Source organism: Halichoeres trimaculatus, unplaced genomic scaffold (assembly GCF_033239565.1).
Source record: "Halichoeres trimaculatus isolate MK-OKI-2021-1 unplaced genomic scaffold, fHalTri1.1 fHalTri1_scaffold_11, whole genome shotgun sequence".
NCBI lineage: Eukaryota > Metazoa > Chordata > Actinopteri > Labriformes > Labridae > Halichoeres > Halichoeres trimaculatus.
The window spans coordinates 103,367-116,651 of record NW_027437189.1 but is presented as its reverse complement, the minus strand read 5'-3'; the positions used below and the strand labels follow the sequence as shown (position 1 = coordinate 116,651).

General features: G+C 50.1%; 1 protein-coding gene across 2 annotated transcripts in view; it reads left to right on the top strand.

Annotated features, from left to right (window-relative positions):
* LOC141799120 (XK-related protein 7-like) overlaps positions 1 to 12,892 on the top strand; it is a 73,271-nt gene extending 60,379 nt beyond the window's left edge. For both annotated transcript variants that reach the window (XM_074681230.1, XM_074681229.1), the window contains 3 exons: positions 1,019 to 1,218; positions 9,822 to 10,041; positions 10,161 to 12,892. In XM_074681230.1, the coding sequence (XP_074537331.1) occupies positions 1,019 to 1,218; positions 9,822 to 10,041; positions 10,161 to 10,968 (1,228 nt within the window). In that variant the 3' untranslated portion in view covers positions 10,969 to 12,892. The remainder of the gene's footprint in view (positions 1 to 1,018; positions 1,219 to 9,821; positions 10,042 to 10,160) is intronic.
* The last annotated feature ends 393 nt before the right edge of the window (positions 12,893 to 13,285 follow it).

Here is a 13,285-nt window from a genome sequence, read left to right as displayed (position 1 = left end):
TACAATATGAATCAAGACGGAGCTTTTTTAGTGCAGTTGATGCATCGACGCCGCTTTCATCACACCAGAATATCCCAGGGTGAACTGAAGTCCCAGCGTCTGATCTCTGAACATTCAGGAATCTTCTTCAATCCAAAGAATTTAGATCTTAAAGTTACACGCTTTCTGCTCTTTAAATATTGGTGGCTACTTTTTTCTGCATTAGTGTGCAGTCAGTATACAGACAGTGTGCAGTCAGTGTGCAGTCAGTATACAGACAGTGTGCAGTCAGCGTGCAGTCAGTGTGCAGTCTGTGTGCAGACAGTGTGCAGTCAGTGTGCAGTCAGTGTGCAGTCAGCGTGTAGTCAGTGTGCAGTCAGTGTGTAGACAGTGTGCAGTCAGCGTGCAGTCAGCGTGCAGACAGCGTGCAGTCAGTGTGCAGTCAGTGTGTAGACAGTGTGCAGTCAGTGTGCAGTCAGTGTGCAGTCAGTGTGCAGTCAGTGTGTAGACAGTGTGCAGTCTGCGTGCAGTCAGCATGCAGACAGCGTGCAGACAGCGTGCAGACAGCGTGCAGTCAGTGTGCAGTCAGTGTGCAGTCAGTGTGCAGTCAGTGTGCAGTCAGTGTGCAGTCAGTGTGCAGTCAGTGTGTAGACAGTGTGCAGTCAGTGTGCAGTCAGTGTGCAGTCAGTGTGTAGACAGTGTGCAGTCAGCGTGCAGTCAGCGTGCAGACAGCGTGCAGTCAGGGTGTAGACAGTGTGCAGTCAGTGTGCAGACAGCGTGCAGACAGCGTGCAGACAGCATGCAGTCAGTGTGTAGACAGTGTGCAGTCAGCGTGCAGACAGCGTGCAGTCAGTGTGCAGTCAGCGTGCAGACAGCGTGCAGTCAGTGTGCAGTCAGCGTGCAGACAGCGTGCAGTCAGTGTGCAGTCAGCATACAGACAGCGTGCAGTCAGCGTGCCCTGCTTCCAGGACTGATGAAGAAGTGTCAGCAGGAGCAGCATGTGTCTCTCCTCTAATCCTGTGTCTCCTCTGACCCTCAGGTACATCCACGCTCTCTACCTCGGCGCCCAGAGCCGCCTGCACAGCAACGGTCCACGCCGCCACTTCCACTGGCGGCTCATGTTTGAAAGCGCTGACATCACCATGCTCCGCCTCCTGGAAGCCTTCCTGAAGTCAGCGCCACAGCTCGTCCTCCAGCTGAGCATCATGATCCACGGAAACGCCGTCCTCCCTCTCCAGGGTGAGTTAGACCGCTGTGCTGACTGCGTGCTGTCCTGGTCTGTGTCCGGCTGGAAAACCCCGACCTGCTGAGTCCTGGTCTGGCTCTGCTGGTTGTGTCTGTTTGAGTTCACTTTGGAAGTCTCTGGGTGTTTGGAGGCGTTAACTGGGTCACTCGGTAACGTTTAGGATCGCTGAGCGCTGCTTAGCTGGGAGTTGTCAGCTCTGTATATTTTGTCCGTTAGAGTTGGGCTCTGGATTAGTCCACCGTTCAAACTTTGGCTCCTCACTCTTTCCCTTGTTTCCTGTCCTGTCTGCTCCGTATTTGTCCACAGACACCAAAAAGTGCTAAAACAATTTAATCTGAACTCGTTCTCATGAAGATTTTGTGTTTTCAGAGCAGAGCAGTCCAAACATCAGCCTACGTTTCAAAAGCTTCAAAGTCCTGAAAGTTTCTGCTTTAGACTTTCAGTGAAGGCAGAATTGGCCACAGGCCTGGATCAAGACTTTTTCCTGATTCACACACGGGCCTCAGGGTGGCGTGCTGTATTTCCCTCCCTTGGTTGGTCGACTCTGTCTCAGCTTCTCGTGTCTCTGAATGTCTGTCGTCATCAAGCATAGAAACGTTTTTATTTATCAGATAAAAGACACACATGAAATAAACACAGCCCAAAAACTGTGGTTTGCCATTTGAAGAAGCTAACAGGAAGTAGCTTCTGCCACAGTGTCAACAGGCAGAAGAGGAGAGAGCGCGGCTCCTGTCTGCGGAGCGGTTTGATTTGACAACACAGAAAAAACACACGATGGTTCTGGGGTTTCAACCAATCAGGATCAGCCGTTTGCTTCTGCAAAGAGGAAGGGGGGAGGGGGTTATAACCAGGGGGGGGTTACTGACGTAGATCGTGCAGGAAGCAGCCTGGACTGATGACGAACACGCGGTCCCCCCTCACTGGTCAGTGATTGCACCTGGAGCACAAAAAGTCGAGTGTCCGCGTGCGTGAATCTGAACACAGCTGCTGACTGACGGGAAACCGACCATGGACCCTTGGAGGGGACGCCAGGGTCACTGAGTGGTTAGAAAGGCTCGGCGTAGCGTTGACAGAGACGGGCGCCGCTGCAGTGTGAGTCATCAGAGTGGTGGCGAGCGGCGGCGGGGTTTTCTGTTCCTCTCCTGCAGAGAGGGGGCGCTGTGACAGCCAGTGGAGGGCGGGTTGAAACCCTCTGAGAGTCCTCCTGCAGAGAGGGGGCGCTGTGACAGCCAGTGGAGGACGGGTTGAAACCCTCTGAGAGTCCGTCTGTGCTGCGGCTCAGCATGCGGCTCAGCATGCGGCTGTCGGAGAAGACGAGCTTCATGAAAACACTCCTGAGTATTTAAACGTTACGCTTCGTGATTCTGCACGACGTCTGGAAATCTCTGCACCTGTTTCTGATAATTCATTCACTTCAGAAGTTCACGTGCTGAGTTTCTCTTTCGCCAACAAATGTTTGCTCCTGCGTCGCTCACTGACTGCTGCGAGGTTTCATTTCACGGAGCGGGGATGTGAATGAAGAGCAGCTTCAGCTGGTCTGAGGTTTTATGCTTTAATCTGGTTTCACAGAGCTATGATCTAACTTTCTAACGTCAGCTCCATCCAGAGAAACAGAGAAACATCTTTCTGCTCACAGTTTGACGATTCAGTGAACCACAGTCTGCACAGTTATAAATCCTGATGAGTTACACTTCCAACGAGTCATCAAGAATCATCCAGACAATCACTGCATGTTGCCTGGATTACAGGACATCAATAATTAGCATAATAATCAACAACAGACTTACAATAATGTGGAAAAGCTCTTGTTTAGAATCCTGCAGATGCGTGGCTCAGATTTTATAACGAATATATAAAAATGTGTCAGACAAATTCCAGTTTACCATCATATCTTCAAAACTGCAAAATAAAGCAGCAAACAGGAGCTGCTCCAGCACAAAGAACAGGTTTTACCAGGTCCAGGTCCCTGAACGTGGAGTCCAGATGATGTTTGAGACCAGAAGCCGTGACGCTCCGAGCAGTTTGCTCTCGTTTTGCTTCCAATCCCCACAACAGACAGAAACCCTGAGCCGGACTAGACCCTGAGACCGTGTCAGGGTTGGAGACCCACAGACGGAGTAGCCTGACGTTATAGTGATGATGATGACGATGATGACGATGATGACGATGATGACGATGGCGTAGAGGCTGCAGCAGCTGGAGTCTGGCAGCTCCTCAGCAGACGAGCGTCCACAGCAGAACGTACAGGACCGGCTTAGAGACGCTGAATCCCAGAGGAAAGTTTAAAGTCTGCTTCTAGAGGGAGCGCCTGTGTCTGGACCTGGACCTCAGCTGGTAGACGATCCAAAAGAAGAGACGCCTGACAACCAAAGGCTCCTCCTCCACCCCAGGTACGAGGAGCAGGCCTGCAGACACGGCACAGTGATGTCTTCAGGATGGGACGGCCCAGGGCCATGGAGAGCTTCGTGAGTCTGAGGAAGAAATTTGATCTTTTCTCTGGATTTGATCGAGAAACAAGCTCTGGAGAAATGTGCTCTTCCCTCTTAAAATGTCAAAATGTCCACATGCATCCACGCTGACTTCCTGGATGGAGCTGACACGGCCTCTTTAAGCTCAGGTTTGGCCCCTCGTCGCCCCAGACCGACGCCGCCCCTGATCATGAGGATGGTCGTGATGTCATAGCAGTATTTAAAGATTAAACAGGTTTAATTATCCTGAAGTCATACAGAGGCAGGATTATAATCCTGATCAATGGACTTCTGTGCACATCATCCTCTGTAGATACTGTCTGTGCTGTTTGTGACAGAAACATTATTCTCCAGATAAATTCATTAAGAGTCATTAAAACGTCTGCAAACGGCTCCAGCACAGACTCTGTTTGTTCAGCAGTTTGTGTTCACTCTGCTCACGCTTTGGAAATTAGACCATGTCTTTTTGACTGTTTGGATGTTTAACGACTGTCACTGTCACTGTCCCAGTCACTGTCCCAGTCACTGTCACTGTCACTGTCCCTGTCACTGTCCCAGTCACTGTCCCAGTCACTGTCCCTGTCACTGTCCCTGTCCCAGTCACTGTCACTGTCACTGTCCCTGTCACTGTCCCAGTCACTGTCACTGTCACTGTCCCAGTCACTGTCCCAGTCACTGTCACTGTCCCAGTCACTGTCCCAGTCACTGTCACTGTCACTGTCCCTGTCACTGTCCCAGTCACTGTCACTGTCACTGTCCCAGTCACTGTCACTGTCCCAGTCACTGTCCCTGTCACTGTCCCAGTCACTGTCCCAGTCACTGTCACTGTCACTGTCCCAGTCACTGTCACTGTCCCAGTCACTGTCCCAGTCACTGTCTCAGTCACTGTCTCAGTCACTGTCCCAGTCACTGTCCCTGTCACTGTCCCAGTCACTGTCCCAGTCACTGTCCCAGTCACTGTCCCAGTCACTGTCCCTGTCACTGTCCCAGTCACTGTCCAGTCACTGTCCCAGTCACTGTCCCAGTCACTGTCCCTGTCACTGTCCCTGTCACTGTCTCAGTCACTGTCCCAGTCACTGTCCCAGTCACTGTCACTGTCCCAGTCACTGTCCCAGTCACTGTCACTGTCCCAGTCACTGTCCCTGTCACTGTCCCAGTCACTGTCACTGTCCCAGTCACTGTCCCTGTCACTGTCCCAGTCACTGTCCCAGTCACTGTCTCAGTCACTGTCCCAGTCACTGTCCCAGTCACTGTCACTGTCCCTGTCACTGTCCCAGTCACTGTCCCAGTCACTGTCCCTGTCACTGTCCCAGTCACTGTCTCAGTCACTGTCCCTGTCACTGTCCCAATCACTGTCCCAGTCGCTGTCTCAGTCACTGTCCCAGTCACTGTCCCAGTCACTGTCTCAGTCACTGTCTCAGTCACTGTCCCAGTCACTGTCCCTGTCACTGTCCCTGTCACTGTCCCAGTCACTGTCACTGTCACTGTCCCTGTCACTGTCTCAGTCACTGTCACTGTCACTGTCTCAGTCACTGTCCCAGTCACTGTCACTGTCCCAGTCACTGTCCCTGTCACTGTCCCAGTCACTGTCCCAGTCACTGTCTCAGTCACTGTCCCAGTCACTGTCCCAGTCACTGTCACTGTCCCTGTCACTGTCCCAGTCACTGTCCCAGTCACTGTCCCTGTCACTGTCCCTGTCACTGTCCCAATCACTGTCCCAGTCGCTGTCTCAGTCACTGTCCCAGTCACTGTCCCAGTCACTGTCCCAGTCACTGTCACTGTCCCAGTCACTGTCCCTGTCACTGTCCCAGTCACTGTCACTGTCACTGTCCCAGTCACTGTCACTGTCCCTGTCACTGTCTCAGTCACTGTCACTGTCACTGTCTCAGTCACTGTCCCAGTCACTGTCACTGTCCCAGTCACTGTCCCTGTCACTGTCCCAGTCACTGTCCCAGTCACTGTCTCAGTCACTGTCCCAGTCACTGTCCCAGTCACTGTCACTGTCCCTGTCACTGTCCCAGTCACTGTCCCAGTCACTGTCCCTGTCACTGTCCCTGTCACTGTCCCAATCACTGTCCCAGTCGCTGTCTCAGTCACTGTCCCAGTCACTGTCCCAGTCACTGTCCCAGTCACTGTCACTGTCCCAGTCACTGTCCCTGTCACTGTCCCAGTCACTGTCACTGTCACTGTCCCAGTCACTGTCACTGTCCCAGTCACTGTCCCTGTCACTGTCCCAGTCACTGTCCCAGTCACTGTCTCAGTCACTGTCCCAGTCACTGTCCCAGTCACTGTCACTGTCCCTGTCACTGTCCCAGTCACTGTCCCAGTCACTGTCCCTGTCACTGTCCCTGTCACTGTCCCAATCACTGTCCCAGTCGCTGTCTCAGTCACTGTCCCAGTCACTGTCTCAGTCACTGTCTCAGTCACTGTCCCAGTCACTGTCCCAGTCACTGTCCCAGTCACTGTCCCAGTCACTGTCCCTGTCACTGTCTCAGTCACTGTCTCAGTCACTGTCCCAGTCACTGTCCCAGTCACTGTCCCTGTCACTGTCCCTGTCACTGTCTCAGTCACTGTCCCAGTCACTGTCCCAGTCACTGTCACTGTCCCAGTCACTGTCCCAGTCACTGTCACTGTCCCAGTCACTGTCCCTGTCACTGTCCCAGTCACTGTCCCAGTCACTGTCACTGTCCCAGTCACTGTCCCTGTCACTGTCCCTGTCACTGTCACTGTCACAGTCACTGTCCCAGTCACTGTCCCTGTCACTGTCCCAGTCACTGTCCCAGTCACTGTCCCAGTCACTGTCACTGTCCCAGTCACTGTCCCTGTCACTGTCCCAGTCACTGTCCCAGTCACTGTCACTGTCCCAGTCACTGTCCCTGTCACTGTCCCAGTCACTGTCTCAGTCACTGTCCCTGTCACTGTCCCAATCACTGTCCCAATCGCTGTCTCAGTCACTGTCCCAGTCACTGTCCCAGTCACTGTCTCAGTCACTGTCTCAGTCACTGTCCCAGTCACTGTCCCTGTCACTGTCCCAGTCACTGTCCCAGTCACTGTCCCAGTCACTGTCACTGTCCCTGTCACTGTCCCAGTCACTGTCCCAGTCACTGTCCCAGTCACTGTCCCTGTCACTGTCCCTGTCACTGTCCCTGTCACTGTCCCTGTCACTGTCCCAGTCACTGTCCCAGTCACTGTCCCTGTCACTGTCCCTGTCACTGTCCCTGTCACTGTCCCAGTCACTGTCCCAGTCACTGTCACTGTCCCTGTCACTGTCCCAGTCACTGTCCCAGTCACTGTCCCAGTCACTGTCCCTGTCACTGTCCCAGTCACTGTCCCTGTCACTGTCCCTGTCACTGTCCCTGTCACTGTCCCAGTCACTGTCACTGTCACTGTCCCTGTCACTGTCTCAGTCACTGTCTCAGTCACTGTCCCAGTCACTGTCCCAGTCACTGTCACTGTCTCAGTCACTGTCACTGTCACTGTCCCTGTCACTGTCCCAGTCACTGTCCCTGTCACTGTCCCAGTCACTGTCACTGTCTCAGTCACTGTCACTGTCACTGTCCCTGTCACTGTCCCAGTCACTGTCCCAGTCACTGTCACTGTCTCAGTCACTGTCACTGTCACTGTCCCTGTCACTGTCCCAGTCACTGTCCCAGTCACTGTCCCTGTCACTGTCCCTGTCACTGTCCCAGTCACTGTCACTGTCCCTGTCACTGTCCCAGTCACTGTCCCAGTCACTGTCCCTGTCACTGTCCCAGTCACTGTCCCTGTCACTGTCCCAGTCACTGTCCCTGTCACTGTCCCTGTCACTGTCCCTGTCACTGTCCCTGTCACTGTCACTGTCACTGTCCCTGTCACTGTCTCAGTCACTGTCTCAGTCACTGTCCCTGTCACTGTCCCAGTCACTGTCCCTGTCACTGTCCCAGTCACTGTCCCTGTCACTGTCCCTGTCACTGTCCCTGTCACTGTCCCAGTCACTGTCACTGTCACTGTCCCTGTCACTGTCTCAGTCACTGTCTCAGTCACTGTCCCTGTCACTGTCTCAGTCACTGTCCCTGTCACTGTCCCAGTCACTGTCCCAGTCACTGTCACTGTCTCAGTCACTGTCACTGTCACTGTCCCTGTCACTGTCCCAGTCACTGTCTCAGTCACTGTCCCTGTCACTGTCCCAGTCACTGTCATAGAAATCCAAGTGTGAGTCTCAATCATCAGCACCGTTTCCCAAAGCTTATTCAGACACCTGTAAATACACAGGCCAACAGTTTGTCCAGAGTTATTATGGGATGGTTTTTTCATCATACAAGACTAAAACTAATGCGAAGTAAAAACAGATATTAGGCATTGGTATTTCAATTTAACAAGTTGTCGGATATTTTCTTACTTTTTTTTTAACCATAACATAAATATAACATAAATTTAAGATTAATATAACATAAATGTAACATAAATATAACATAAATTGAAAATAAAAATAACATAAATATAAGATAAATATAATATAAATATAAAATTAATATAACATAAATGTAACATAAATATAACATTAATTGAAAATAAAAATAACATAAATATAAGATAAATATAATATAAATATAAAATTAATATAACATAAATGTAACATAAATATAACATTAATTTAAAATAAATATAACATAAATATGAGATAAATATAAAATAAATATAACAAATATAACAAATGTTACATAAAAATAACATACATTTAAAATAAATATAACCTAAATATAAGATAAATATAACATAAATATAACATAAATGTAACATAAATGTAACATAAATATAAAATAAATATAACATAAATATAAGATAAATATAAGATAAATATAACATAAATACATCCTGTTCCTGATTCTTCAGCGCTCACAGCTTTCTTCAAAAGTAAAAGACGAATACATTTTCTGACTTCATAGAAATTGGCTCTTTTTTAAGGCCCTGCAAATGTCCAATTATCAAAACACACACACACACACACACACAGACACACACACTCACACACACACACACACACACACACACACACACACACACACACACACACACACTTCTCTGGACATCTGTTTTAAAGGACTAAATTTGATCAGACTTTCAGGAACCGTTTCTCCACGTTAGTCTGAATACCTGAACACTAACACACACATTTCCGTATCTATCCACAGCTAACGTTGGTTTTCACATCTTCCATCAGTTCAGTGCTGATATGGTTCATTCATTAATCCTTCAGCCAATCATTTAGATAAACTGTCTTTGCTGCCAATTACTCCTCCGTGTCGTCTGTTGGGTACAAATCCCAAACACTGGCTGGATCCAGCTCCTCCAAATGTTGGGATTTTGTGGGCTTTGCAAGCATAACAAGCTGCATCTGTCTCTGTCTACCCATAATCCTCTTTGTTTCCGGTTCATTTCTTGTGTAGCTGCTTTGCTGTGTTTCCTAAAGCTGCATTTCAGGGATCTTGTTAAGTTAGTGGTGCGGCAGGTAAACTCAGGTGGGGTTCGTGCCAGAAAAACCAGCGTCTGGGTACGAAGGAGGATTCTTAAATCTCCTCTGACGTTACATCGTCCTCCACTAATCCAGAAAAGATCAAACTCTCCGATGCTCCGACAGTAAATCACGTCAGGGTCCTGAGGAGTCGGTGTAGCTCCTTCCTTGTTCAAAGTTTAATGCCCTCTCAGCGTGATTCATGGCTAATTTGAGAGCAGACTGCATGATTAACACACATGAATGTTTAATGTGTTAAACTGCACCGTGGGCTGTGGAGGCAGGGCTCACACTTACATGTGCTGTCTGATCGCCGTTTGACCTCAGTGGAAACTGCTTCACATCCATCTGAGTGAGTAAAAAGGAGATCATTTCACTTATTCATTTGGGTTAATGGTTTTACTCTGCGCTGGTGTTGTGCCAACAAGTCGTCGGTCTTTGAATTCATCAGCAGTCTGTTATTAAACTTATAAACTGTTATAAACTTTAACTTTAAAGTCGTTTTTGTCACAGGTTACTGCTGAGTGGCCTTGGTCAGACATCAGGAGAGTTTACTGAACCGAGTCAGACCTCTGGGCTCCTCTGAAAACCAGCTGATACGTTTCTCTTCTTCCTGTGTCTTCGTCTTTCCCTCCAGGTCTCTCAGCCTCCGCCTCCCTCGTGTCTCTGGCCTGGATGATCGCCTCCTACCAGAAGGTTCTCCGGGACTCGCGTGACGACAAGCTGCCCATGTCCTACAAGGCGGTGATCACCCAGATGCTGTGGCACTTCTTCACCATCGGGGCGAGGACCGTGGCCTTCGCACTCTTCGCCTCTGTCTTCCAGCTCTACTTTGGCATTTTCATCGTCAGCCACTGGTGCGCCACGTGTGACCCGGGTCAGAGGGTCCGGGTCCTGTAGACACGAAGAGTCCAGTTATTGCTTGTTGTTTGCGCACTGACTGCTGCCAGTAAAACTCTTCTGGTTTGTCTTTCAGGTGTGTCATGACCTTCTGGATCATCCAAGGTGAGACCGACTTCTGCATGTCCAAGTGGGAGGAGATCATCTACAACATGGTGGTCGGGATCATCTACATCTTCTGCTGGTTCAACGTGAAAGAGGGGCCCAGCCGTTTCCGGATGACCGTCTACTACTCTGTGACCCTGGCCGAGAACGTGGCCCTGACGGCCGCCTGGTACACGTACCGCGGCCCGCACACCTCCGACTCCTACGCCTTGGTGGTGGTGTGCCTGGTGGCCTGCAGCTTTGCCCTGGGGACCTTCTTCATGCTGGTGTACTACTGCTGGCTGCACCCCGACGGGCCCGTCCTGGGCTCTCAGTGGGGGGGGTGTGTGGACGAGGGCATGGTGGGGGCTGGAGGGGTGGTGGGAGTGATCGACGCTTGCCTCACCCCTTCGCAAGGATCCCAAACAGACATGGTCATAACCAGCCCCCCCAGGACTCTCCCCAGGACTAAAGACACAGGGGAGCCGGTCCCAGGGGAGCGAGACAAGGACAGAGACAGGGACAGCTGCTTACCTGTCTTCCAGGTACGTCCCTCTCCCTCGTCGTCTCCTGCACTCCTTCACAGGACCTCCTCTTCATCCCGCTCTCAGGAGGGACCTGTTATACGGATCGACCTCCCGAGAAAGCGATATCCAGCCTGGGACGCGCACTTTATCGATCGACGCCTGCGCAAGACCATTCTGCTGCTGGAGACCACGTCCGCCGTCAGCCCCAGGATACAGTACAGGAGTAGCATGATGGGCAGCAAAGAGGTTTTAGAGTACGAGACAACCGTCTAAGCCAGCAGGGGCTCTCACACTTCCTGTGTAGTCTGGGACAAAGGCTCAGCCTCAGGGCAGCTTTGCATCCCAGGACTCCCTACGCCAAGAGAAGGAAAGGAGACAGAGAGCGATGGTCGACTCTTTTTGAGGAAGAGCTTGGGAAAACTTGATTGTAAAATGTAAACCAGGACCAAGGCCCCCTGCTGAGGGAGCGGTCCAGGAGTAAGTAGCATGAATGAGCGGTGGGAAGGAAACGGAGTGAGACTGAACTGGGACAATCTTCGTCTTGCCCGAAAGCGTGATGGTGAGAAATCTAATCTCTCATCTAGAAACCAGGGAGTGTTAGATTTAGCTCCACGCCGCGCAGTCAAAGAATCACAGGATTTCTGAGAAACGAAGCTGCAAAGCTTGAGAAAACTGAGAAACAGTCTGCTGCATGAACTCGAGCCATGGACCCTGGAGACTCCACAGAGACTCAACGGGGGACGTCTGGAGACTGGTTGCAAGAGTTTGCAAGGGACATGCAATCTATGTAGTCTAGTAGCAAAATAAGAATGATTAAAAAACAACAGGAACTCACTACCTACCTAATACTTTTCTCTTTTTCAAGTCAAAGACTCTAAATGCCAAGGTTCAAACTGGGTCAAATCTGGCTGAAAAGAGATGTTCTGCATTTACACTAAGGTACTTCTTAACCTTTTGTACATGACGTGTCCATGGCATCTCAATAAGTGCTCGATCAGTGACTACAGACATAGCTCATGGTCAAACATGGACGACAGAGGTGGCTTCGACATCCTGCTTTTCAACCACGTTCAGCCCAGTACCAACCAAGAAATCCACCGTTCGTTTCCATCCACTCACCAGTTTGTTGCTCTCCGTGTGTTTGGCTTCGGGCGTGAGAACGGAAAGTTTTTGTCTTTTTATTCAGTCTGAAGGTTGCATGTCCCTCACAAACGTTGGTGGCCATCCTTTCAGCGCTCTGCCCAAAATAAAAATGGCTCCAAACCTGAGAACCAGTCTGAGACCAGGACCAATGAAATGTAGGGAATGAAGGTCTGAGACGAAGTGAAAGCAGTCACTCATGCGTATGTGAAATAAAAGCAGCCATAGCAAAAGCTCCACTGTTTACATCCCACCCTCACCCTCACCTGGACAGGTCGCTGTGTGCACAGTCCAACCCAGACTGGATGTACGGTGGACCACTTCTGCAATGGCTCCCCCACATGGCATGCTGTAACTGAGCACACACAGGCCTGTGATGTACAGCTGAATAAATACAGATGTCAGATATAAGCTACTATAATAAGCTGTAGTTAGGTGATGAATGACTTTTGGGTGAAGAAACTTCGTTAACTCTAAAGAGTCTAAATGTTGTCGACTTTTCTTGGATCACTCGCCATGTAGGAGTATCAGAGTATCATGAACAACCTCATCACGCTACGAAACATTTTCCAGTGTTTGGTTTTCTGGGGCACGGCAGCTGACAAAATGTCTTTTTATCATGTCAACAGACATAGAGAATGGTAGAACGGTTTGTGGGAATGTGAGAGCAGTAAAACACATCCGGTACGCAGTCAAAAAACCCAACAAGTGACCATAAATGCAAAGCAAACGCCACCTAGTGGTTCTGAGATTCAGGAAGTGCTATGGAAACCTGTTTCGTTTGTATCTGCAGTTTCTTGTTTCAGATGTTGACGATGGTTTGGACTCGGTCGTGTTGTTTACAAAATGAAACCATGTACAGGCCTTTGGTTGATGACACGCAGAGGCAGATTCAGGAGCGGACTGCAGAGGGACGCCACCAGTCGACTGTCCAGGAAAAAAACGATGTGGCTTCAGAAATTCCCTTTTTGCCTTTTTAGTGATGCCCTGAAGAAAAACAGCCCCCAGAGCTGATCTGAAGCCTGTTTTAGGGTCAAAGTTAAACCCAGAAGCCCCCCCCCCCTAACCCTAACCCTAACCCTAACCCTAACCCTAACCCTAACCCTAACCCTAACCCTAACCCTAACCCTAACCCTAACCCTAACCCCTAACCCTAACCCTAACCCTAACCCTAACCCTAACCCTAACCCTAACCCTAACCCTAACCCTAACCTAACCCTAACCCTAACCCTAACCCTAACCCTAACCCTAACCCTAACCCTAACCCTAACCCTAACCCTAACCCTAACCCTAACTAACCCTAACCCTAACCCTAACCCTATCCCTAACCCTAACCCTAACCCTAACCCTAACCCTAACCCTAACCCTAACCCTAACCCTAACCCTAACCCTAACCCTAACCCTAACCCACGCCGGATCACCGCTCGCTCCAGGTACACCAACTCAAAAC